The sequence below is a fragment of the Chaetodon auriga genome, chromosome 14 (assembly GCF_051107435.1).
Source record: "Chaetodon auriga isolate fChaAug3 chromosome 14, fChaAug3.hap1, whole genome shotgun sequence".
Lineage (NCBI taxonomy): Eukaryota > Metazoa > Chordata > Actinopteri > Chaetodontiformes > Chaetodontidae > Chaetodon > Chaetodon auriga.
This window is the reverse complement of record NC_135087.1, coordinates 8,747,196-8,770,665: the sequence shown is the minus strand read 5'-3', so window position 1 is coordinate 8,770,665 and position 23,470 is coordinate 8,747,196. Positions and strand designations below refer to the sequence as shown.

At 40.5% G+C, this 23,470-nt stretch overlaps 3 protein-coding genes across 4 annotated transcripts; all 3 read right to left on the bottom strand.

Moving 5' to 3' along the window:
• Nucleotides 1–1,340: 1,340 nt before the first annotated feature.
• On the bottom strand, nt 1,341–8,453 carry LOC143332083 (thrombospondin-type laminin G domain and EAR repeat-containing protein-like). Its single transcript, XM_076749343.1, has 13 exons — nt 8,369–8,453; nt 6,588–6,811; nt 5,826–6,178; nt 5,343–5,433; nt 5,097–5,253; nt 4,834–4,959; nt 4,669–4,739; nt 4,323–4,484; nt 4,001–4,208; nt 3,664–3,896; nt 2,008–2,186; nt 1,770–1,871; nt 1,341–1,494 (listed from the first exon to the last, which is right to left on the bottom strand). Exons 1-13 carry the CDS (start codon nt 8,451–8,453, stop codon nt 1,341–1,343), a joined length of 2,145 nt encoding a protein of 714 aa, XP_076605458.1.
• Nucleotides 8,454–11,036: 2,583 nt separating this feature from the next.
• sumo3a (small ubiquitin like modifier 3a) lies at nt 11,037–15,161 on the bottom strand. Of its 2 annotated transcripts, XM_076748867.1 has the most exons (6): nt 15,022–15,161; nt 13,972–14,117; nt 13,851–13,905; nt 13,730–13,801; nt 13,429–13,481; nt 11,037–12,003 (listed from the first exon to the last, which is right to left on the bottom strand). In XM_076748867.1, exons 1-6 carry the CDS (start codon nt 15,040–15,042, stop codon nt 11,862–11,864), a joined length of 489 nt encoding a protein of 162 aa, XP_076604982.1. In that variant the 5' UTR covers nt 15,043–15,161; the 3' UTR covers nt 11,037–11,861. The 2 variants fall into 2 exon arrangements, with proteins under 2 accessions (XP_076604982.1, XP_076604983.1); XM_076748868.1 differs by lacking the exon at nt 13,851–13,905 and having other exon boundaries at nt 11,037–13,481; nt 13,989–14,117.
• A 741-nt stretch (nt 15,162–15,902) lies between these two features.
• pttg1ipa (PTTG1 interacting protein a) lies at nt 15,903–22,802 on the bottom strand. The gene is made up of 7 exons (XM_076749634.1): nt 22,561–22,802; nt 21,537–21,589; nt 21,126–21,234; nt 19,519–19,621; nt 18,384–18,449; nt 17,342–17,388; nt 15,903–16,700 (listed from the first exon to the last, which is right to left on the bottom strand). The coding sequence occupies exons 1-7, from the start codon at nt 22,649–22,651 to the stop codon at nt 16,663–16,665; spliced, it is 507 nt and encodes a 168-aa protein (XP_076605749.1). The 5' UTR covers nt 22,652–22,802; the 3' UTR covers nt 15,903–16,662.
• Nucleotides 22,803–23,470: the final 668 nt, after the last annotated feature.

Below are 23,470 nucleotides of genomic sequence, written 5' to 3'. Positions count from 1 at the left end.
GGTGCATTGTGGTACTTGTAGGCACATCCGTACCGCTTACATTAAAAATCAAAATAACTGAAGATACTTTCATTACCGGGCCGATGCATAAAAACATCTTAAATCTGGTTTATCATAATTCCAGTACTTTACTGTCAACTCATGATACAGCCATAAAAAATGTGTTTTACAGCTATAATTATTCTCTCAGCAACAATTATTGTATCGATGAAAACTACATTTCCGCATAGTCTAGTCTTGTCTTGAGGTCATGGGGTTTGTAGTCCACTGGAACAAACACGTTTTACAGCTGTTGGAATTTAATGAGACTGGCAGCTCTGTGCCCAGGGCCATGCGAGGAGGTTTGCATACCAAAGATAGACCTCACCAGGTATTTCATTAGCCACAAAATTACTTGAAAACCGTGTGTACTGTCATTGGACCCTGCAGGGTATGTTTACAACCCTGATTGCCACCCTGCATGCTCTAAATGAACCAAGCTGAAGGTTACCCAATCAATGCACAAACAACTCTTGTTTTGCATGTAAACTTATTAAGTCTGGTTTATTGTAATGTCAATAATTTACTGTCACTTTTTATATATATTTCATGCAGTCAGAGGCAAACAAACAACAATCAGTCGAATTTTCCGCAAGAACACACTTTCTGGTTAACAGACAAAATGTTAAATATCATTAACATGAAATGAATATGAGTATGGAAATCCTACAGACTGTCTTTAGCTGTATTCAGACAATCCAGACAAACAGATAAATATATTCTCATAAAAATCTCGCACATGATATTTGTGTTAAGTTGAGGTATCAGTTGTTAACCAAGCCCAAGTCATCTATGTTGTAAGGTAACTGTGTTCAGAGCTGGTCATTATACCAAATTTCCCCAGCCCAAACCTTTCTCTCACATTTTATTCAATTGTTTCATTATTAAATTATATTTTCAGTAAGTTTTTATGTCCCTATATGATGAGTTAAACCTTAGATAACCTAGGATTTTTATCATATGTCAATTTAATTTAATATTTCTTGCCCCAAACTGTCAAATTTAAGATATTTACTCAAAGAAATATCAAAATCATTCTTCAAAACCCACCATATCCAGTTTCTGTGAAATTGGACAACATAAAATCCTCCGTCCCAAAATTCTTGAAACAATACTAAGGTCATGACCTTATTATGACCTTAATGGTTGCTGTGGTCCTGACTATACGTAAACTGTGAACAGACACAGTATTTCAAACATTATTACAAACATTTTCAATTTACAAAGAAAAACAGAATGTGCAACACAAATAAATATAGTACACAAAACCACATGTACACTCTTTTTTTTTTTTTTTTTTTCTAATAGGTTTTCAGCTTGAACACTTTGGAGAGAGGTGCTTTGGCACTGGAGTAGATGAGATATGATTCCCCTTTAGAGCTGAAAAACTCCCAGTCACTGCACCCGATCGTTGGGAGCCAATGAACCGGAACAAAGCCTTCATATCCCTGCCACCTAAAAACAAACAGAAAGGAGGAATCAAATCAAAGGTGTATTTGCATCTGCTTAACAAAGGCGCTGGACCCAAAATTAGCCATCAGCCAGTTCCTATTTCCTAGTGATTCCTCACATGTCAAAAGTGCTGGTATGCTTTCACTCGACCAGCTCAGAGGAGGAAAATACATCTGCATTACAACAGTTCAGCTGTATGTCTCAGCACTAAGTTAGAAAACCATCAGAATGTATGAATTATTTCACACTGGGAGGGGTGATGTTGACAAGTTGAGTACCTGTACAGAATGCTGTTGAGAGAGTAGGATTCTCCGTTAAAGGAGTTCGCGACAACCAGAAAATATTCCTCCCCGAGGCTGAAGAACTCCCAGTCCACTGCACTGGTGAGACAGAAAAGGAATGCGGTGATGACGAGAGGCTGACATGGCAGCAAACGGGTTATTATACAGGAAGCACTCTCATAATCTGTCTGTGTGTACATGCACCTGGCATACTATAGAGTTTGCATATCTATACCTGTAGGTGACAATATCCTGGAAGCGGACAAACAGCTGTCCGTTCATGTCCAGTTCGTAGATAGTGGAGTTGATGGTATACCGACTTGGTCCGTTAGCATGGAGCCTGTGCCCATTGGCAACGACTAAGAAGACTCTGCTGCCAATCTGAAACATCTCCCAGTCTGTGGCACAGAAGGTCTAGATTGACAGTGAGAGAGAGAGAATTGTGCTTAACGTGTTTGCAGTGGTAGGACGTCACTCAGTATACTTAATCAAGCACAGTGCCTAAGTACAATGTTGAGGTACTCTTACTTTAGTATATTCAAGGAAAGAATATACATTTTACACCACTGCATATATTTGACATCTGGAGTTACTTGTCAGACTAAGATTTGACCAAAAAAAAAAAACATTGTTTCAGCATGTTTGGCTCGGGGGCCTCTTACAAAAAAGCAGTGTCTAGTCGGGGCCCCTTGTCATGGTTCAGATTTCTATGAGCTGTTCGCAGTTTCACCAAGGAGATATTTACCCTCCAAACTTCTCAGATGGTTTTATTTAAATATCTATGTGAGGCACAAAGATTCAATATTTCACAAAAGAGTAAAGATTAACCTTTGGGCAGGGGGGTTAAGGCAGCGAACATGTCCCCTTTTCACATCCAAAGATTAGAGAAAAGTCCAAAAAATGAATATATATTTGTGCAGTAGGACTCATTAATCATCTTATGACCCTTTCGAGGGGCCTTCACTTCTAGCCTGGGAACCACTAGTCAGATTTCCTAATTGTATTTAAAGTAGTTAATACGTCATCTACACATTGTTGCATCAGTACCAACGATCTGATCACTCAAAGGGTCATTTTTCAGTGTAGTAGATATTTTTACTTTTGATACTTGAGTATTTTTTACTGATAATACTCAAGTAGGATTTTAGATGCAGGATTTTCACTTATAATGCAGAATTTTTACATTATTGTCACTTTTACTTTAATAAAGTATCTGAGTACTTCTTTGACTATTATACTACTTGGAAAACCTGAAAGAGAAACAGCTAAGAGAGTAATACATATTTTAAAAAAAAAAAAATCACTTATTTCTGGATGATTTTACATGATTAATTTCCACCTGCCCCAAGGTGTTCTTCAGACTCCTCACATCCAGCTGTGGAGTTCCCCTAAATCATCTCCTTATGGTTTCTTATGTGACTATCAACATGTCAACACGCTTTTCAAATGTGGCTGGATTCAAATATATGATTCACTATCAGTTACATGTCAAAGCGCTGCTATTGCTCAAGCAAATCATGGCAAACCACACGTTCTATTTTTGGCCCTGTCTTAAATGTTCCTTGCTTTCCATCTCTCTTTCATTACCCTGTTATCTCTCCCCATTTGTGTTCCCTTCCCTCTGTGTGTACAGACGAGATGGTTTTTCATACTCACAGATACAGATCTCATCAGAGGAAATCAAAGCCCAGCCGGTGACAAGATGAATGGTATGGAAATCAAGGAGAAAAATGCTACATTTAAGTGCTATTAAGCCTAATTTCCACCCGTGCTCAAAACACCATCCTGTATTGTGGCCGGGCACCAAACCAATGCTTTTGATAATCAAGAAAGTGAGAGTTTTTCAAAGTCAGTTACGCACTTCCTTTGCTCTTTTATGTTTACCACATACTTTAATTGTCTGGAACACCTGGAAGCTTCCATTGACCCAAATGTAGATGACTGAGTCCACAGAGGTGGTCACTCCATCAAAGGCGTTTGCCACCACCAGGAAATGGTACGGTCCGACTGTGAAGAACTCCCAGTCGTAGGCTCCTGAGGTGGGCAGCATCTGCTGGACCTCAAAAGCCTTTGTCAGCCTGTTCCACTTGTATATCACACTGTCTATAGTGTGATTATTATTACCTGGAAGACAAAAGCAAAGAGAGAGAATGCAAAAGAGTAATTTAACATTTTGCAGATGTCATGCGGGAATTCTGGACGTTAGCAGGCGGATGTTTAGTTTTTACCTTGCCTATGATTGGCCACAGCGAGATATGTTTGTCGATTGATGGTAAAGGCTTCCCAGTCCCGGGCACAGTGTGTCTGCAGAGTCTGGAACCGGACAAACCGTTTTCTTTTTTTGCTCCACTTGTAAATCACAGAGAAGTCCGTCTCTGATTCTTTGTTAAAATGCTTGTCTGGCCCTCTGCCACAGTTAGACACCACCAGAAATATCTAAATCAAAGGAAGAAAGCACAGGGAATATCAGCTCCCCAAACTGTTTTTACCAGGTGGATTTATGAATGTGCTCAATTCATATTCCGAAACGCATCTCTTGCTTTTTGTCACCTTCTCGCCCATACTGAAGTGTCTCCAAGCCAGAGCTCCATATGTGCTGATGTTCTGGTAGAGCTGGAAACCTGTTTGGCTCCACAGATACACAGCAGAGCCAGAGGCTGTAGACTGATGAGCCATAGCAGCCATCACACCCATGCCAGGTACCTGGAACACCTAAAGATTGGATGAAAAAAGATCTATAAAAAACATAGACTTTTTGGACAGAAGAAGGAAATCAAAGGATGGTGAAAATTTATGCTGCATAAGATTTTGGTTTCCAAGTACAGTGAGGATCTTTTCAACAGTAGAAACACCACAAATGTACATAAATATTCTTTTTTTACAAGGTGTAAGATACCTCTACATCGTGTGTCTCTGAGCTGGTGGTGAGGACCTGGTGTTCCAACACGTAGTCCAGTCGTTTATGATCTGAGCAGATGGAGAGGTGAGATTTCTGTCAGGTTTTCAACCTAAACTGAGTAAAAACTTGCTCATCAGTGGCTGGTTGAAGCTGGACTCTCACCCTCTAACACAGCAATCCACACTGTACCATCGCAGAGGTAGAGGCCTTTCTTCAGCGGGTTGAACCACAGCTGGCCTTCCAGCAGCTCTGAGCACGACCGCTCCAACCCCACAGACACTCGCTGCTCTGTTTTTTGACGGTTCGTGATCGAAACACAAAGACAAGCAGGTGATCAAAGAGGCACGGAGACAGGAAAGCACATATGTCATGCCTTGCTTCATACTGTATCAAATGTCCTGGAAAATCTTGCATGTGCAGGTTACCGGAGGAGGGTACGTGACTGTCATCCTCCCTCCCCGTGACAGGCAGGTCTGAGAGAAGCGGCGGTACTGACAGAACCGCTAGCTGGGGCTCGGACGAGGGGCAGATGTGATGGGTGGCATCCGAACCTGGCACCAAAACCAGCTGTCGCAACAGACCCTGCACGCAGATAAGAAGGAGAAGATTTAAGCAGTGGTTTAGCAGCTTACGTTTAAGGAAAGTTAATGATAAAGAAATGTAAGTCTTACTGAATACAAGCCTTTCCATCTCCCCCGACTGCCAATGTGGAATCTTGATCCCTGAATGTTGAGGTCTGAGGGGAAAGGCCTGGAGAGAACGCTGTTTGCCATAAAAAGACATAATTATTTCTAATAGCTGAGGCTGAGGTGTTTTTCTTCTGTAAATGAACTAAAAGTCTGTAATTAAAGTAGTCTCTGTTCTGCTCCTATTTTTAGGCCCGAGACAGGAATTGTATTATATTGCTGCTGATATTCTTCCCTTCTGTGCGCCAGAGGGAGTTTCCACTAAAAACCATCTATCACATACTGTCAGGCTACTGTGATATGGCTGCAGGGTGTGAGCAGATTTGGAGCGGTGCCATTGTATTGTGGTGACGGATCTACTATCCCTCAAGGGAATTCAGAGGGAGCAGGAAGAGAGCGTGGTGGGAGACAGACAGCGTGCCCACCCAGGGAACGGTAGCTCTCAAGAGGAGCAAAACAAAAACTTACATTTCCAGGGGTGAGCTGCAGTCCACAGTGAGCCTGGCGTGATGACTGCCAACGACTAAAATCAGTGTGTGCCACTGGTTGTCAGCCAGCCGGGTGCCTCGCAACCCCCAGCGCTCCACGAGCCCTCCGTCACCTCTGAAGAGGAAGTGCAGACGTTTTCTGGAGAACCTCAGTCCCAGGATGATCCGTCCCTCATTACTCCTCACCCGCCTCTCCTTCTCCCTCTCTCCATGTTGCTCCATCTCTTTATTCTTTTCCAAAATGTTCCTTTTGCCGTTCTCCTCCTCCGTCTCCTCCACCCCTCTTTTCTCTACCTTTTTTGACTCCATCAGGGAAAAGATGTATTCATTTCTCTGAAAAGCAAACAGGAAAAACACTCAGAAAGTATATTCACTCCAGTACTGAAGTACAGTTTTTTTAATTTCAGAGGAAATTATTGCACTTTTTACTTCACTACATTTATCTCACAGCTATAATTAATTGTTACTTTTCACACCATGAGTTTAAAAAAGCTTATAAACTTTGGTGCATTGTTATAAAGTATATAAAATAACCCTAAACTGCTGCATTCTGCTGCACAATGAGCACGTTTACTTTATTTAAGTACATTTAGTTGGTTTAGTTTAGTTATTTCTGGATTTTTTTACCTTAAGAGTCATTTTGAATGCAGGGCTTTTATTCGTAACAGAGTATTTTCTGAATGTAGTATTGGTACTTTACCTGAAATAAAGAATCTAAGTGCTGACTTTCAGTGATGCTCACCTTGGCTGCACTGCGACTGACTTTTAGTGTCACAACAATGGAGAACTCTTTGGGGAAGAGGTCGCAGTTCGCCAGCAGCTGTGAGGAGGGGAAGCTCATGGAGGTATGGGGGCTTGAGAAGTGGACACCCCTCACCCCTTCAGCCTGCTTCAAGTGTACCCCTGGTACAAGTCTGGAGGTGTCCCTCTCGAGGACAAAGGACAGGAGATCCAGAGGGAGAAAATCTGCAGACAATGAGCAGATAAAGTTACTGCTTTGGCTTTTTTATGCAGAATTTGTTATAGTTTAAACCACTTATTCATAATCTTGGGGTTGGGAGGTGTCACAAAATAAATCTGAGGGGCCCTGAGATGACTAATCTATTAATCTGCCACACAAACTGTGTCTACTGGAAAAGGGAAAATCATTCATAGGCACTAGTGGAATTTAAGTAAGTGTATTTACTTAAGCACTGTACTTAAGTAAAGTTCATCCTACTTTACTCCACTGCATTTATTTGACAGTTTTAATTGTTATTTATTTTACAAATTAAGATTTCTGCAGACAAAATATCAACAAAAGTATGATGCTTTGTTATAAATCAAACTACCCAACAGTACATCAAAGTACATCTGAAACAATTAAGATTCATTGGAAACTCTTTTCATAATTTTTCATACAAAGTTGTTAAAGATTTTATGGGACAGTTTATCCTTTTTCTTGTAATTACCTTCCTGATTTTAATCATTTTTTTTTAAATAGTTTAGTCAAAATAAACATTGTGGATGTGTCACTTTGAACTCTGAGTAACTGTGGCAGCATTTCTCACAATATTCAGAATTTTTACAAAGTGAACAACTAATCGATTAACCAAAAAATACACAGCAGATTAATCCATAACAGGAGATAATCATAAGCTGGAGCTTTATATAAAATAGTTAGAAAAGTAGCCTCACTTCAACCAACAACTAGAGTAGAATATTGCTTACAAATGAATGAATCAGTACTAACAGTCTGATGATATGATATATAAAGCACAGCAGTCACAGGTGGCATTTTTCTGCATTGAGTGCTTTTACTTTTAGTTCTGCAAGTACATTTTCATGATTGCGCAAGTAACATTATCACTGCAGGACTGAAGTACTTTTACGGGACAGTAATAGTAGTTTTACTTGGACCTGCAACCAACGCTAACAGGTTAAAATATGAAACCAAGAGGTCACAAGAAGACATGGTGCTGTTTTAAGGGGACACACGTGAAAAAGGTTGGGAACAACTGCTATAAACTAATAAAGCGCTTAATGTCATAGCATGCTTGACTCCCCCGGTGTGTGAGAAATAGCCTTGGGTGGTGCTGGAGCTATAGGAGGTTTTAGGAGGGGTAGTTATTAAGAAAGACAGTCACAAAGAAGCCAGAATAATGGAAGAGAATGACTCCGAACCCGATGAGACATCATATAAACATGCACACCGTTAACCCTGATTTTCTGATGTGTATAGAATTGTTGTGGAATCTTAACCACATCTAATGTCTGTACTTGTTTGTGGATGTTAATTTAAGTTAATGTTGCACGCCACAGTGCACACACAAACACTCCCACTGTACTGTAAGCAGATGCAGACAGTTGGAATTATCCAAAAGAATTTTAGCCGGAGGGGTTTCTCAAGTTTTTAAATGAAACCATAAAACTCATTGACTGAATAATCATTAACTCAAACATCAGATGTGCTGAAGAGAGCTGAGGCAATAGGCAGTAAAGCTGAGGCTGGGAGAGGTGAAATAGAATAAAATGGAACAATACCTGCACAGTGTCTCCATGAGTCTGTGGTGCTGTCAATGACCCTTAACCCCAAGAGAAGGAACGGCACAAATATCAGCGATGACATTACAAAAAGCATGTTTGGTTCAGTTGCCAGCTGGTGCGAATGTCTCCATACTGAAGGTATTTCTCTGTGTCCTGCTCCCCTTTTGTCTCTATCTTAAGTGACAGTACACACCAGACGCCTGTCTGCTCTTCATATTGATACAAGTGAGCATTTTCAGATCTTCCAACTCCAAAGAAAAACGTCCAGTCAACAGACTAGAAGCTGAAAATCATCAAAGCTCCGCCGGCTCCCATGTAACAGTAGAAGCAGACAGTCCCAAAGCATCTGAGCTTCAAGAGGAATCCATTCATCTGTGTGGAGAGTCCTGCACCTGCAGCTCCTTTTAAACACCAGAGCCATGCAAATCACGACCCAGCCTGTCACTCACCCCCCCCACCCAACGCCTCTGATGACACAGACCTGCCAGAGGGGTGAGCTGCTCCAATGTGTGTCTGTGTGTGTGTGTGTGTGTGTGTGTGTGTGTGTGTGTGTGTGTGTGTGTGTTCACTTTCGATACAGAGTCTAACAGACAGACAAGCAGATAGACAGAATGCTTTAATGTAACGATATAGAAAATTTCTGTTTAAGACAAACACGTTCGCTACATTAAAAGAGGCTTTGGGAGACAGTGTGTATTCTTTTAATTAAAAAGCAACCTAAAAACAACAGCAGAACATATGTGACCTTTGCTCCACTGATGGATGGATGGAAATGAGCTGAGCTGTGATCATATTAGCTGTTATCCTGCAGTTTATTACCTGAGAAGCCAAGGCATGTGCATGAACCCAGCTCTGATTCTAAAGTCTCAAACAGGATTATAACTTGTTGAACATGTAATGAAGTCTCAGGACAGTGAAATTAGGAAAACGCTGCAATGGCAAAGTACACAGTTGGCCAGGGCCAAACGATACTTTATTCCATTTGTTTTAAACAGCTTGCATTGGGTAAATCACAGGAATTTGACTTTCAAATACAAGGGAAGTTTTGATTTTCCGTGGTCACCCAACAATTCGATACCTCCTCAAATAACTTGATAAAATCATGTTTCAAAGTCCGGTTGAGTCCGGTTTTTGTTGGGTACCAGGCAAATATCTCAGACTGCCTTTTGAGAGATGTCGGCATCGCTGCCGGTGTCAGATCTCTCTGAACGCTCTCATCCGCTGGCCGACACATTTACAAGGCAAATACACTTTGTCTCTCCTCCTCTCGCCCACATTAAGATCATAGACTGCACAAAGATCAGGATACGAGATAACAACTCCTTTCCTCTATCCATTCATTAATCTTTCTTCCTTCCAGGCATGGCATGGAGTGGGTGTTGCTCCCTCCTGTGTGGTTTCAGAGGGATGTTTAGATGCAGAAAAAGTTGATGTAGATTGCCCTCTCATGCGCATGCTTTTCCTTATTCCTGGTTTGACTCATCACCTGCTGCTATTAGCCTTATCACTGTTCCACTTGTGCTGGATGCAAGGTTCGTTCAGTGTATCAGATGAGATGTCTAAATCTTTCTAAATCAGGTATCAGGTGATAACACACCCCACGGAAGCCGATAGCCTTTGTGTAACCTGCATCATTCACTTCAGTGATCTTTGTCTCTATGTGAAGTCTAATGCACATTTGTGTTTCACGACCACAATGGAAACGATAACTTTCAGTGTCACGCTTCAATTTTATGCAGAACCTTTGTTTTTATTGCTTTTTTAGAGTTTATTTTGGCTTGTATTGCTTTCTGCATGTCCGTGTTGCCTTGGATTGAATCTGTGGTGTTTTGTTTTGTTTGTTTTTTGAACATAGTGTGCTCTAACTTACTCATACATATTTACATATACTGCTGTCCATATTGTGTATTTCTGACCTATAGTGTATACATCACATTCATATCATATATCCAGCTGTTGATTCTGTACATGTCTTACTATTAGCATTAAAGTACACATGAACTATATATTTTAAGCTTACACTTCCTACTGTGACTGCTGCACATGTTCACACTGTACAGCCTATATAACATATGCATACACCTACTACCTATCCTTACTGTTTATTCTGTATATTAGCACCATGTGTGATATGCTATGTACATTATTCTGCACTTCAAATCAGATCCACAGCTGCATTTCCTTGTCTCAGTATTCAGTGACGGTAAAGTTAAAGCTAATCTAATTGTGTTTAATGTGTAGGTTGTTTTAGGAGAGAAAGTAAACCAGGCAGAGACAGGAGATTGAGAATAGTTCACTGGCACCACCTAGCTGGCTGTTTTCTTCAAGCCACATGTGGTGTTTCCTCCCATACTGTAGTGCTTGTGCACACATTTTCAGCAGGCAGTGCCCCTGCGGGAACCGAAAACCCGTCTTACATAATGAACCACACAACAACTATATTTAATTCAATGTCAGCCACGTTCTGACCAGTGACAGGATTTACAACATGCCAGGCTGCTGTGAGGTTAAATGTTTAAGAACCATATGTCACAAGACTAAATGTCACAGATTGAGCTTCATGTAAGACATGCACTGGATCTCAACATGCAAAATGTGGAAATGCTGTGCAGAAATTCAGCACTTGTTTCTGAATAGACAAAAAATGACACACATGACAGCAAACCTGAGTACCAAACTATATTTATTGTATACAGTAGTAAAAGACCACAAATAATGTACAAATCAGTAGAGAAACAAATAACATGACAAGACCTGGGCCCCCTTCTTCGTACATTACATAGTTTAGCTTGTGTGTTAGCCAGCTCAGCAGCTCTTTGTCCAGCCAACTCAGTCATTCAGATGCAAATGGGGATGTCTTGATAGTTGTGCTCTTGTTTTTTGAGACCACAAAGATAAAACAGTATTGTTGCTTATGACTCACTCACAACACAAAGACTTAACATGTCTCTGTACAACATCATTTTACCAGATTCTTGCTGTTGATGACTGGGAAGGATGATATTTAGTTACTCCTCAGATAAAATGCCATTTTTCACTGGGGCCAGTGTGGACAGTAGTGAGTATCTCCAACAGCAGGTGGCAGTGTAGTGAAGCTTTTGTCATTTCAAAATGAAAATAGACATCAATTAATTTCCATTGGATAAAATGATACAAAATACAACTGAAAAACATGATTTATTTCAAAGATAGCATTGGTTTTATTTTGTTGTACTTTTAATATAACTAATTAAGCTTTAGTTATGCCTTATATGACAATTAAAATTGGTAAACTTAAAAATGGATATCATGAACAGATTCACTCTAACCTTGCATTTCTGCAGGCTGAGCAAAAGGACTACTTTCTTCGACAACAGATACATCTGAATCCTGATTGAACTATACAATCTGAGCTTGCCTCAGGCCCTCAACAACCAAATCAACTCAGTTACCCGTGTACGAAGAATGAGGCCCTGTGGGTACAGAACAATTATCTCCCAAACTCCATTTGTCAGCCTCCCTGCCCTCCCGATATGCAACAAACTGCATGCATCCTTCTTAGAAATGGTAAATTGGAGACACTCATCACCACTGTTAGCAATGCTGCAGTCAGGTTTTTAAACAAATGGCCTGCAACTTTTGCCTTTTCCACAGAAGCAAACAGCTCGAGAGCTGACACAGCAGTGAAAGGTGTCTTCAAAATGTGTTAAAGATACTGATTTTTGTTGGATATCCTCTCTAAAACTGGAAGCTGCACCTCTTTAAAACACATCTAGAGTCAGGTGTCCCATCAGTCTACATTCGCAAGGACGATACAGAGATGAGACAGCTGACCCCAATAACAGTGCGGAGGAACAACCTTCCAGTTACTCCCGCCCACAGCCCACCCTCAACCCCCCTCCCCCACCCCCAAAACTGTAAAACCCACAAGCAGAGCCGCTTGCAAGAATATCATTGAGACTGGCCACTGGCCAAATCGTTGAAAAATGGGGAAAGAAAACAAAAAATTATGTATTCGATGTCATAAGACTATTTTCACACAGCCAGACTCAAACCAACACCAACAAATGATGAATTCAATTTCCCACCCCTAAACGGGCATGTCTGGATGTGTGAATAATAGTCTGTACCGGACACCCACAAAGAACTTATCTCAATTAGTAGAAGTCATAGAGGAAGCAAATAACATTAATGAAATACAAACTGTTGAACTGTGACAGTTTGGACCTCGCAAGTTTGCTTTTAGAGTAATCCAAGTACATCAAATATGAAATAGAAGTTCAGTCTTGGGAGTATTGGTCCAAGCCCCACAACATTTATCTAACATCCACTCTGATACTTCTGTACAGAAAAAAAAGAAAAAAAAAACAATCAACAAGCCCCCTGGGTGTTAATTCTTAAAAGAAAAAGAAAAAAAAATCAAAAATACAAAAAAACATTGCAGAACTCTTTAGCAAAAGCACCTAAAATGCAGAGAGAATTAAAACCTTTTTGACAGAAGAGCAGGAGTCACCGTTCAGACAAAAAACACACAAGAAAGCGAAGTGAAATGGAAGGCGGGTGTGTATTAAGTTCAGATCGTGCTTCCACTTCAAAACATTTTCATGCCCACTGACCGTGACCCCTGGAGAAAATCTTGCAGAGCCTCACAATCGACCCAGATGGATGAAAACCGTGACAAACTACTGGATACTAAGCTTTCGCTGGAGAGTGAATAAGAAGCACTGACGAACCAGGAACAGCTGTGGCGTGCTGTTGGTCCAATCACAGCCTGCAGTGCCGGAAGGAAATGTTGTCCTGATTGGCCAGCAGAGACTGTCGACGCGCACAAAAGTTCAGTCCTGGCTGAGACAGTATATAAACAGCTGAGGAGCTCCCCCCCAACACCTGATGAAAAACCATGACAGATATCTTTAAACTGAAGAAATAATAATAATAATAATAATAATAATAATAATAATAATAATAATAATAATAGTAGTAGACTGAGGCGCGATGGGGAGGGGAGGGACAGTGAAGGTGGCTGAGGGCGTGGTCTGAGGGTGGCTGTCAATGAGGTGGGGATGGCTTAGCAGCGCCCGCCTGTCTGCTGCTGGAATACATCTATGGTGTCCTCATCTTCCATCTCCAGCTGAGAGGAGCACAGAGAAGGAGGTACAAGTTAGTAGATGTAAACATTCACTGAACAGGTAAACATTTCTAAGACTCCTCAGAGACGCTGAATGCCTGAATTGTGGAGTCAGCGCTGAATAAACTGAAAACATCTCTGAAGAACTCTCTCCATTAGAGACAGGCTTCTGTAATGTGCTAACATCATAAAGAAAGATCATTTCAATGACGTTTAATGAGAATATTATGATGCATAGGGCATAATGTTACCTGTGCAGGTGTGTCCGTCTCATTGATAGGCTGGCCATCAAACCTGAATCTGATCTGCCTTATTGCGAGGCCCTGCAGGAGCAACACAACAGACACGAAGATGAACCTATGTGTGACCAACTTTTGGTACAGAAAAACCAAAACAAAGTGTGCAACTAACTGGGAGACTGAATGAGGTTTCGTAGTAAATGCAAAATCATCTGAACGTTGATGTTGAGAAGAGGAAATTAGAAAGCAGTCATCTGGGTGTTGAGCTCACCTGTCGTTCACAGTACGCCTTCATTAGTTTGCTGAGGGGTGTGTGTCTTTTGATTTTGAACTGGACCACCGACCCATCTTGCCCTGCAACCTTGAGATTGATGTGATCGTTCTCAGTTTTTACTCCCTCCTGCAAAGAAAGACGTGTTGATCACAGTGACCAGCCAGTTAAGGTTTTAGTTAACACAGACACCAGAAACATTGCACTCGGAGCTTACATACAGAGAAACAATTCAAAAAAAAAAAGAGCAGCGCTATCAGAGACGTCTGCCAACCAAGTAACGTTAAGTTGACTGCAAGCTACGTAACGTTACAGCCTGCAGCTTTAAAAGAAATGTCACAACAACGGCGTGCGACCCCGATGCGTGGTGAAGGAATACGGTTACACAATTTTGTACATATATCAACCAAAACAAACTCACATTAGTCAGAATATTTGAGTCAGGATACAATGTGTTGCTAGACGATCAGCCACAGAGGCTAACGTTAGCAAGGTTAGCTTCAGGCTAAGCGGTTAGCTCGCCGGCCCTTTAAGACCGATGCTGAGTTTAGCTGCCGGCTAACGCTGCTAGCAGTTTTTTTGTTGTACTGTGGCAAAATAAACACAGACACGCCAAAATAAGCAAAAACAGCACGGCTACGGTAGTTTTTATACGAGTGCGTCATCTCCATTTGCGCTCTTTTGTCGCTGCGGCAGTTGCGGCGTTGCGGACATAACGTGGTCCCGTTTCGACAAAGAAAAAAAATCCGCAAATGACAATCATGGTGTAATTGGCATTTGTGCTCACAATCTTCGAGACCCTCGTTAGTAGGGCATCATCTGTCCTAATTCAGTCCACAGAGTGTCGTTTAAACGCGTTTGAATGCAAATATAGATGTGCGGGTACTCATTCATTTGCGAAACAAACATTGCGCCGCTTTACACAAACGTGCAAACCAGGCCATTTCAGATTGCACATCTCAGGAATGGTTTGGCAGGAGCTCGACTGAGCCATCACTACGAATCTACAGCTCTTTAACCCTCCATGTCTTACCTTTGGCTTTTCCTCTGACATCCTGGCTGTATTTCGTGTGCGGGTTTTCAGAATAAGCGGTTAATTGGGCTTTATTTGTCTTTCTGCCGCCTTCTGTCCTCCCTTCTCCTCTGCTGACGGGTGCGCGCTTTGGACCGCTGTTATAAATAAACGATTGGATCTGACAGGACCATGTGACGATTCAACCGCGGGAGCGCGGACGCGGGAGCGCGCACCGATGTAAAGATACTCGAACACGCGAACTGAAGAACTTCTGAAGGTAACGACACTGTGTCAAACCCTCGCGATACTCCCACAACAGAAACTGCACAGTAAACAATCCGTGCATGTGTTTGATGTAATATTCACACATTAAGAAGATTTGGGAACTCATTATAAATCGTTCTTAAAGTGCTAGCTTGTGCTATATGGTATATAACTATCGTATTATGCTTTAATACACCAAAGAAAATGTAATGTCTTGCATTAAAAAATGTATTCAACCAAATTGAAATTTGTTGACCCTTCACACACCCTGACTGTAAAGAAATATATGAAGGTATTTCTGTAGGAAATGCAAATATTAATGCTAACGATATAGTCCATATAACATGTTCATTTCCTTTGTAATATTAACTGTGTCTTAGCAAAATTACAAATTCAACAATGACAAAATTCACTAACTCAGTATTATAATTTAGTTCTACTATCAGATTTAATTCATGTTAACAATAAATCACTGAGTTTCTGTCATATTTGGCATTTTGAGAATTTTAACTGTGGTTTTAATCAATTAACTTTTACTTATTAATAACTCAGATACAAAATATAAGCCAAACATTTTTAATAAAAGCACAATGCAGGGAGACGCAAACAATGAAAATCCAGAGCCATTAAAGGAATCAATTATCAATCCAGCCTTTTATTAGGTTTATGTGCCTTTACAGGAGGTAAATGTAAAACAAGGTAGACTTCAATCTGCCTATACAACAATCAACCCATTCACCTGAAGTTAACGATTATTTCATAAATTCAGATTATACGACTGAAGATTTTATTTTGACTTCATAGTATGAACTCATTTTCCAACCTAAAATCCAGCAACAACACAATAAAAATTGCCTTCGACGAGTATCAGAATAGCAATGAGTCCATTTGAAACAAGAGAAGAAAATCACAGAAACTAAAAAAACAGATTTAAGTATATAGCAGCAACACAGAGGAACTGAAATCTGAACATTTGCAGATGCAACACATTTTCTTAAGCAAAAGGAAAGTATTGTTCAGTAATCAAACTGGATTCTTTCCATTCTGTACAACTTAAGACTTACACATATAAATAGTACAAGTACAGTGATGCAGTAGCAACCACAGGATTAACGACTCTAGTCTTGAAGAACACTGCTGCTACATGTGTCTATTCTAGCATTTGCTTACAGCCTCATAGATCATCACATTAAACACAACATTCCTATTTATAGGCTGGATGAAGCCAGAGATTGCCTGTACAAAACTGTCACTTTTTCGCAACTGTCTTAGTGGTAGTTTCCATCAATTCTCAGGTCAACTATGCTTTCACAACCACAGGACAGCTTATTGATGTCTGTCAGAGTTCAGGGGAAACCGAAGGGCTGTGACATAAATCTCACTTCACACATCCTCTCATGCAAATTTGGAGTATGGATTTGGCCCACTTAGACCTGGAGAAACATAAAAAACATAAAACAATCAGTAAAGCCATGCATTGATTTAAAAGAATAGCTTCAGATTTTTGGGAACATCTATTTATGTTCACGCTGAGAGTTAGATGAGAGGATCAACACCACTCTCATATCTGTCAGTTAAATATGAAGCCACATAGCTCAGCTTAGCAGAAATACTGTAAACAAGGGGACACGGCTAGCATGGGTCTGTAACAAAATACCCCTCATTTTCACAATTTGCTTTTTGAATGGCTTAAACAAAGATATAACATCTTACTCATGTGCTTTACAGGTGCTGGTGCCTGCACTTTGTTACCTGTGGACTGAGCCAGGCTAGCTGTTTCCCCTCGTTTCCACTCACTGTGCTAAGCTATGCTAAATGGCTGCTGGCTGTAGCTTTGTATCGCCTCTACGAACATGAGAGCTAAGATTCTTCTCATTTAACTCTTGGCAAGAAAGCAGATTTCTTTCAAAATATCTGTCAAGTATAAACCAGAAAAAGACATAAGAAGCCCACAGTTAGCTTTTCTTTCAAAGACAAAGAAACACATATCTGCACAGTGAAGTTCCGCATATGCACATGCATATGAGAAATACAGATAAAATTATTAAAAATGTCAGTAAGTGAGAGAACTCACCATATTTCCTCCTGATGTCATCATGTCTCTGTTTCATCTCTGCCTTCCTGTAAGGACAAAACATTTTCTTCTGAGTCACACAATGACTGATAATATTTTTCAGTCTTGCAAACACTCCCAGGAGTCACATGGCCGCAAACCAGTTTGGGCCGGTAACAGTCTGACGTGTGCATTTTTCCCTCATCTGCGTTGCTTTTGTGTTGTGCTATGAAGGAAACTGATACGGATCATGACTAACAATGCAACAGGGGCAACTGGTGCGTCAGGTGTCCTGCAGATTGTAAACCATGCGATAAACCTGCAGATTGGGACTAGTAAATGACTGTTAAATAGGTAAGACAGCGGAAATGTTAAAATGCCCCCTGAGATGTGCACAAAGCAAATTGTGAATTTCTATTCATAGGTATTCAGTTATTGTACTAAAGTGTCTTTACTGTATATATGTCTACATAAATACATCCACTGTATGTGTGTATTTGTACTGTAAGGGCAAACAAAAACAAATGCTATAAATTACTGTTGAATCAAGAGGTCTGCACATATTCAGGTTGTTAAGGAGCAATTTCTTTGATCAGCCGAGTGACCTAAATCCATGAAATGTAATTATTAACTTGTTCGCTATCCTGCTAATGCTAGCTAACTAACACATCAAGTAAAATATGCTGTAGGTAGCTAAAGTTTGATGGTTTCAACTGTATGTGAATACCTTCAGCTAAACGCTTTGAAGTGCACTCTACCATCTTGCTTTTACAATGCTGTGTAAATGTGGAGAGGGGCAACGTTTTCACAGGGACCCACATGTACCAACATTAACGTGAGGCCAGACTGGCAACTAAAGCAAAGAACACAGAGGCTCGGATTACAAGACACACAGAGGGAGTGTGACCTCAAAACCGCTTAACTTCAATACCACCTTGGACAGATGGATACTGTCTCGTGAAATGTCTTTTTGTACACGACAGCTGCTTCATATACACTTCCAGAAGAACAAACCAGGTCACGCTTGAAACTGTGCACCAATTCAATGAACATTACTCCTCACCTTTCGTCCTGCTTGGTTTTCATCTTATTGGCTTGTCTCTGCATCTTGGCCTCGAACCTCTGGGATCTGACACACAAGAACAAGACCAAAGTGAGGCTGTGATGGGTCATGGGTAAGTACAAAGTGAATGCTTGTGCGTGTCTCTTAGATGCAGAAACCTCCTTAAGGTAACTGAACCAAACCTGACAGAAATGTACAATATGTGGCCACACGACATGAAAAACTCACATGACAAAGTGACATAGGTAGTCATCCTACAGTGAGTTAACCACACCAAGCCCATACTGTAACCATCTGTGACAGTAAGCATGTACCTGAACCTAACCATTTCTAACCGAATACATGATGATAGCAATTTTTACACTTGCACCTAAACATAACTCTCAGTAACATAAAGCCTAAATCTAACTTTTTCTATATAACAGTAAACTTGGAAACAGGATCACTGACAATCCACACACCCTCTCATCAAACAAACCTCTTTGCCTCTTTTCAACTATAAACCACCCTGGAGGCACCGTTGTCAACATCTCCCGGGCTAAAGTTAGCTGTATGCTAATTAACTAATTTGGATATTTGTTGTTGTAGTTTCATTCTGTCAGGAGACAACTTAACAAACCACTAAGAGCAATAAACCCAGGAAGCAGATTAAGCACACACACACAAAAAAAAAACATAGTTCAAATATTTACTGAATAAACGTTTCTACTTCTCATGAGATGTATGATTTTGGAATAATTCACATTCAAATATACTTTCGAGAAAAGCCTTTATAATAAGTTATTGTAAGTGTGTGTATAATTATTTTGTTCATGTCTCATGTCACACAAAAGAATAGAAAATTGCATCCAGTAACAGACAGCAAATAGACCTTCTGGCATTGTAAGTAATTATAAGTACTCTATCAATACAGCTGTCATAAACAGCAGTGGTTGTGGTTTCTGTGTATCAGAGGATCTTAAAAGATGAGATTAATCTAAAAAAGAAGATAACAATGGTACAATTGTTCGACAGAACCTCACTTAAATGAACCACAAGTAAAGCTTGATGCCTCAGCCTCGTGTTGAGGAAGATGAGAGCGTGTCTTCAGTTACTATTCAGTCACAGGGTCAACCACAGCTCACTGCACACTTACCCAATGTTCTCACACTTGCAGCAGCAGAACAGGCACACCAGGAGGGCGATGATGAGAATCCCACCAATCACTGCCAAGGTGATTATCAATGCCTGGAAGTTCACTACAGATGGACAGAGAGAAATGACAAATTTAGACTGGAGTCCACAGTCACAGATCTACCTTCAGGAAAGCAGATAAAAATCTAGTCGAACTTCTTGATTTTTCTGTGATATTAAAGATATGAGAAATAAGGGTCAGACCAGTATTTATTGTGAGCAGTCACAGACAAGTTTAAGGGCTAGATTCCGCATTTAAAGAAGCAAAATGAATCACAAGCTAACGTATTAATGTCAGAAAGTTTAATCATCTATATTAATGTGCGCTTGCTAAGTCTAAGCCCACAATTTATCTATTAATTTTGACTACTTTTTTAAAGCAATCCTCCAAGTCACACTCATTTTTCCTTATTTATTCATATCACAGTCTGGAAACCTTCATGTGCATGTTCAGACATGCTGAGAGTTTCTCTTGCCTTTGACATTTCCCTGCATACTTGTGCTTAGTGAATGACTTCAGAAAGATACCACTAAATAGGTGTGTGTTCTGTCATATCATAAAAAAAGGCATTTAAAATTTGCCATCTACAGACAATCAGTAGATACAAAAACTGGCAAGCATCCAAAAATGCATGTATGTCTCAGATAACTGTCTGCGTGAAATGTGGAGCTGACAAGGCCAAGTTTAAAATAGTTTACCCAGATAGATAAATCCAAGGTCGACACAGTTGCCGTACATACAGTAAACCTGTAAGTCCTCACAACTCACTATAATTAATGCATTCTACACCAATCTGTCTTTGTCTTTTTTCCTCACTGTCTTTGTCCTCCCCCAGTACCCGGCTGCTCCGATGAACCTCGGTGCCTTCCTCCATCTGAATGGGAAACTTCAAAGCATTATGCTCGCAATAATACATGCTAGGTTGTCCAAAACCTGAAGTGTTGTACTCTGGTCACTTCCTATTGGCAGAATGCTGTGTTCACGTCACCATCCACTGTTTTTAATGTTTGTTTTCCATTTAACCAATGATAAGCTCTGTTGCACCAGTGAAAGTCAACTTGTAACATGGCACAAAGAAGAAGTGCTGTTACTACGATTACCTGGTGCAGTTCATTTTATCAGCTTATCACCTTTTTTTGTACGAACTACATGGGGGGTGGGGGTGATGTAATTCTGTTTATCTTACCTTGAGTCTTAGGAGAGGTCTTTGTCAGGTTTTAAACCTTTGACTTCTGGCCTTTCAGGCAAAAGGCTTTTGTGTACTTTTAATGACTGTATATGGATTTTCCTGTGAAATAGGTGCCTTTTCAATATTGAAAAGATGATATGTAAAAGAAACTTTGAATCATCACTTCTTGCTTTGGACAAAAGACAGTTTAAAGTGACAGAAACTGTCTTCTTGGGGACACAAATGGTGCAGATTTCATGGAATGACCCAGTAAGGCAAAAGTGTGGTTGTACTTTAAGATGTATGTGTATATATCATATCTCTTACAATAACTGTATAAAATAAGCTGTGTGTGTGTGTGTGTGTGTGTGTGTGTGTGTGTGTGTGTGCGCTCTCTTACTCCAGCAGAGCCCCCAGCGTGCATCATTCAAAGGGCAGAGTGCATGCGGTGGAAGGATGGTCTTCACTGGATATGTTATACATGACTGGGTTTTGATACACCACAAGCACTGCAAAAATACCACAACACATAATGACCTCTCTATTATTTGAACAAACATTGAATCAACAAGTATCCGGGGCAAATGCAGGACACACTGTTGAATACAACACAAACACAAAAATGAGAAAATGGAGGAGGAGGGTGTGGATGAGATCAGTTACTCCTCAAACCAGTCTAACAGGTGTGTAGGTAGAGGAGGAGCCAGTGGCTGTGGTTCCTCCACCTAACACACTTCTTGTTCCGCACACACACAAACACCCAAAATGAAATCAACTCCGGAGAAACTAAATGTTTTCTCTGAGGACTTACTGTCACGTTTTTCAGGCATTCCTCGCAGTTGGTCCCATTCTTCGCCTCACAAGCTGTGGGGGAAAAAGCCAGTTTAGTTAAAACACATAAAATACTCCAACATGGTGTCTTTGAGAGGTACAAACATTCTGCCTCGCAAGAGAAATCACAAGTGACTCATATTGGAGAGATTAGCTGAAAACATTATGATATGCAGATTAAATGAGGCCTGTAGGTTTTTGCTCACTGTGGCTTTCGTAATTACTGCTAATCCTCCTGGGACATTTTCCATGGAGACACAGCACAATAAACAACCAGACTTCAAACCAGTCATATTATTATCAGCAGACTACGCAGAACAACAACAGGGTTTGTGTCAGTGTGGCCACAAATCTGTAAAGTTCATGTGGAAACGAACAGGCCCTCATTCATGTGTGGTCAGTTTGTTTGTAGCTTCTCCTTTTTTTATTTACTCTGAAACACTTCAGGACCTGAGGGGGGCTGAGGACTGAAAAGACGCTCGTTGTTCATGCTGAGAGGTTTCAACAATACTGTGAAACTAACAGAGAAACATTGATAGCAACAATCAGTGTTTATCTGACTAATATGTGTAGCTACACAGGATGAAACGCACCCTTTATCAAAAATGTTCTGAATTATTTAATGATAAATAATCTTTGAACAGAAAATACAAACAATGGAAGTGTGATTCAGGACCAACACAACTCAAATAACATGTTTTAGTTGATCTATGTCCTGTTCTATTCCTGTTAATCTTTGTGATGTTAAGACAGGAGAGAGCAAAAACAACACTGTCCTAAATTGAGAAAATCCATAGTAATCCAGGGCCAAAGAGAAGTCCCAATAAATCAGGTGAGGATTTTGTACCATTTAGAGCCATTTAGCCTACATTTTTACTCGGAACCTCACTAAAAAAAAAAAAAAAAAAACAATGACGCAGGTAAAAGCAATTAAATGAAAGGCAGAGATTACTTCAGCAGCCATTAATTCCTGTCACCACAGAGCTGCTGATTTCCACTCCTACCTTGTGTTGGAGGTGCGGGAGTCTGAGCAAAAACTGTCGCCAAACCGAGCACAAGCAGGAGAGCAGGGACAAATATCCGTGAATCCATCATCCAGCCACTTCGATTATTCCAGGTGCTATTTCTCGGACTTCTCGTCTGAAACCTGTAAGCGCAAGAAGAGGAAATGTTTCGGGTGCTCCAGTCGGCAGTTGAGACTCAGTGAGAAGTGCGCTGGCCTCGAAGGAACCAAACGCTGGATCCTGACGCAAGATCATTACGCACTGAGGACAAAGGAGAGGGAGGCGTGTGTGTTTGCGCGTTTCTCCTCAAGGCTGTGGTGCAAGAAGTGTATCCACATACTTTACACAAGCAAAAGTACAAATACAGAAATGGAAAAATACTTCTGGGTTGTCAATAAGGAATGAAACTGTAAGCGACATCTAACTTAACTTCCTTAATTTTAAAACTATATATGGAGTTGGTACCAGCTTCACATTGGTCACAGTGGTTGTGTGCTGGTAACATTTTCGCTTATTTTTATTTTTTTTTTTTTACTTCTCTCGCTTCTCTTTGTTTTGTGAAATATTGGATGATATGAACTTTAACAGCAACTGAAATGATATCATGCGTGAAGTTTAGAGGGGACAACACTACGTTAGTGAAACTGCTAACTCAAACGTTAAGGGGCCTCAACCAGTCACTGTTATTTTGAGATAAGCCGAAAACAATCAGGAAATGTGTGTTTTTAAAGCCAGTTTTCATATTAAATGTTACTGAAAGTCATTCATCATTTTGGGAAGTACTCACTTTCTGGTGGAGAGTTAGCTAGATGAGAAGAACGATACTGCTCTCAGTTTCGTCCATTGAATATGAAGCTAACGTTACAGCAACCAGCCAGTTAGCTTAGCTTAGCACAAAGACCGGAAACGG

Excerpts from the sequence above, each read along its gene's own strand:
- pttg1ipa (XM_076749634.1), bottom strand. The coding sequence starts at position 22,651 with ATGATGGATTCACGGATATTTGTCCCTGCTCTCCTGCTTGTGCTCGGT. Across the intron at positions 18,450-19,518 it reads TGCAAGTGTGAGAACATTGG|ATCCCAGAGGTTCGAGGCCA; the intron begins GTAAGTGTGCAG and ends CTTGTGTGTCAG. Across the intron at positions 16,701-17,341 it reads TGACATCAGGAGGAAATATG|GTCTAAGTGGGCCAAATCCA; the intron begins GTGAGTTCTCTC and ends ATGTTTCTCCAG.
- sumo3a (XM_076748867.1), bottom strand. The coding sequence starts at position 15,042 with ATGTCAGAGGAAAAGCCAAAG. Across the intron at positions 13,802-13,850 it reads TTGGTTTTTCTGTACCAAAA|GGCCTCGCAATAAGGCAGAT; the intron begins GTTGGTCACACA and ends TTGCTCCTGCAG. Across the intron at positions 12,004-13,428 it reads TTCCAGCAGCAGACAGGCGG|TGTGGAAAAGGCAAAAGTTG; the intron begins GCGCTGCTAAGC and ends GCTGTTTGCTTC.
- LOC143332083 (XM_076749343.1), bottom strand. The coding sequence starts at position 8,453 with ATGTCATCGCTGATATTTGTGCCGTTCCTTCTCTTGGGGTTAAGGGTC. Across the intron at positions 6,812-8,368 it reads CTCATGGAGACACTGTGCAG|ATTTTCTCCCTCTGGATCTC; the intron begins GTATTGTTCCAT and ends CATTGTCTGCAG. Across the intron at positions 6,179-6,587 it reads TCAGTCGCAGTGCAGCCAAG|AGAAATGAATACATCTTTTC; the intron begins GTGAGCATCACT and ends TTTGCTTTTCAG.